This window comes from Uranotaenia lowii, chromosome 1 (genome assembly GCF_029784155.1).
Source record: "Uranotaenia lowii strain MFRU-FL chromosome 1, ASM2978415v1, whole genome shotgun sequence".
NCBI classification, from domain to species: domain Eukaryota; kingdom Metazoa; phylum Arthropoda; class Insecta; order Diptera; family Culicidae; genus Uranotaenia; species Uranotaenia lowii.
The window spans coordinates 135,157,783-135,160,271 of record NC_073691.1 but is presented as its reverse complement, the minus strand read 5'-3'; the positions used below and the strand labels follow the sequence as shown (position 1 = coordinate 135,160,271).

At 48.9% G+C, this 2,489-nt stretch overlaps 1 protein-coding gene across 1 annotated transcript; it reads right to left on the bottom strand.

Annotated features, from left to right (window-relative positions):
- Positions 1 to 509: 509 nt before the first annotated feature.
- On the bottom strand, positions 510 to 2,231 carry LOC129737954 (uncharacterized protein K02A2.6-like). Its single transcript, XM_055729127.1, has one exon. The coding sequence runs from the start codon at positions 2,229 to 2,231 to the stop codon at positions 510 to 512; it is 1,722 nt and encodes a 573-aa protein (XP_055585102.1).
- Between the last annotated feature and the right edge of the window lie 258 nt (positions 2,232 to 2,489).

The window sequence follows — 2,489 nt, the reverse complement described above, 5'->3', positions numbered from 1 at the left end:
AACAACTCTACTCCACCTCAGTTAGTTAAAGTAGTCAATAATGCCTGTTATGTACCGGGAAATGCGGATACACGAATTAAAAAGACGCGAGATTTACATGCTAAAATAGAGACTTTTATTGACGGACTAAAATTGGGGCGTGTGACTCGCTTGGACAACAATAATAAAAGCACACTTGTTTGTGTTTTCATCCCGCTGGTTGGCGCGTCGATCAGCTGACAATAGGCTGCCAGCAGTGAGCCCAGCGGTTTTGTTGTAGGGTGTTTCACGCCCTAGCATCTCCTCCCTTAATACAGCTGGTGCAGGTTAATCCGAATCGGCGGTCTTCTGGTCCAAGAAGAACGACGAGGCACCTGGACAGCTGTTTGATCGGTGGCTGACTGGAACCCTACCATATCAGCAGAGCATGGTGGTGAGGAGAAGGAGATGTAAAGAGCAACGGGACATCGGTGGAAAATTTGGAGACTGTTCTGGATATCGACCAAGATTGTTCGGTGTCGCTGGAGGAATCATTGGTACCGATCTTCTCCCCTCTCGTAATTCCCGAATGGCTCGCTAATGTGTCCGCACATCGTTCGGCCAGACCGTTCGATTGCGGGTGGAAAGGTGCTGTGGTGAAGTGCTGGTTTATGCTGCTTCAATGATGTGAACGGTTTGGTGATCTGGTCGCAAAAAGACGAAATTGGCACAGACCAGAGCCCAAATGCGTCGAGCAAATCGATCCCAAGCACGTTCAGCGATTTGTCGACAACATGGAATGTGCCGCGGCGCTGCTGGCTATTGACGTTGACGTCACACGCGAATTTGAAAAGCAGCTGAAGGGGGGCACCAGAAGCAGTGGATGCTTTTCCTAGTGCGGGGGTGGTGGAAGGCTTCCCAATTTTCTCCCACACACGCTTCGACACAACACTGATGTCGGATCCAGTGTCCAACTGGAGCTGCACTTCAGCACTGTTGATTGTAGCATGCACGAATTTTCGTTTTTGTTGCACTGATTTAATTTTCACAGATTGTGCCCGAAAAGTTTTGTTTTGGTTCTTGTGATAGGGCTTCTCACTTTTCTTTTCGGTTACACAATAACCTTCGCGGTGTCCACTTTGGCCACAATTACTACACTTGTGGTCCTTGTAGGGGCACACACGAGTGTAGTGCATTGCGCCGCACTTCCAACAAGGGGTTGGGGGAATGTTTTTGTTCGCACTATGATTCTGCACTTTGTTCGGAGAGTTTTTAGGAAATTGCTGCCGACTCTGCTTCACGAACTGCACTGCTGGTCCGGTGGTTCCCTCGATCATGGCTGTATCCCGTTTGAGGCACATCAGCCGCTGGCAGTCTTCCGAAAGCTGCTCCAGGGTAACGTCGTCCCGGGCTTCGATTTTTGCTAGCAGTCTGGTACGTACATCAGCATCGCACTCCGACTTCAACCCGCAAACAAACAGCAAGCACTTAAATTGCTCCTCGGTCAATTTGCTTAGCTCGAAATCGACACTGCTTTTGTTTACCCTGCACGAAAACGTGACATAATCTTCGGAGGATAATTTTGTTGTTTGCAGGCACCGATATCGTTTGCTGATTAGTGATTCAGCCGCACCAAACAAGATTCCCAATTTTCGCACGGTTTCGTCGAATGGGTAATCTTTCGGCAGTTTGGGGAGAATAAAATTCACGTACCGTTCGTGTTCAGCAGCACCCAGCTTCCTCAGAAGCAAACGGACTTTTGCTTCGTTGTCGATATGGGAAGCATCTTGCTCGAACAGATCGTTGTATCTCGCGTACCAAGCAGCAAAAGTGATGTTGTTGTCCGGATCGTACCTGAATTCTTTGATGTGATTTGACAGCGAATCAAGAATCACTTCAGGATTGGACGGTACCTGTACGCTGAGCGATGAAATCGCACGGAGGAACATTTCCTGCTGCTGTCGCATAAATTCCTGCTGCTGGTTGAGCATTTGTGTGGCAAATGCTTGTTGCTGTTGGAGGAGCTGGGTGAGAAGTGCATCGGATGCTGAGAGGTGGTGTGATGATGATTGCGCCGACTGCTGCTGCTGTTGCTGTTGCCCGGGGAACTGTAGAAGAAGTCCCGTCGGTGGCTGCTGACCGAACTGTGTGGGGCGAATAAAACTTTGCTGCATGCCAGCCGGGTGGAACTGCTGTCCACTTGGGAGACCGTTGAGGGACCCATTTGATCCAACCGTTGGATCGGGAGTTTGGTTAGAATCACTTGTATTCATTTCACACCGACGTCGTTTCCGCGTGGGGGAAGTAATTTCGCGATAATTTTACGAATTTCGCGTAAATTACACGACCGACTCGTCGCCACTGTTATGTACCGGGAAATGCGGATACACGAATTAAAAAGACGCGAGATTTACATGCTAAAATAGACTTTTATTGACGGACTAAAATTGGGGCGTGCGACTCGCTTGGACAACAATAATAAAAGCACACTTGTTTGTGTTTTCATCCCGCTGGTTGGCGCGTCGATCAGC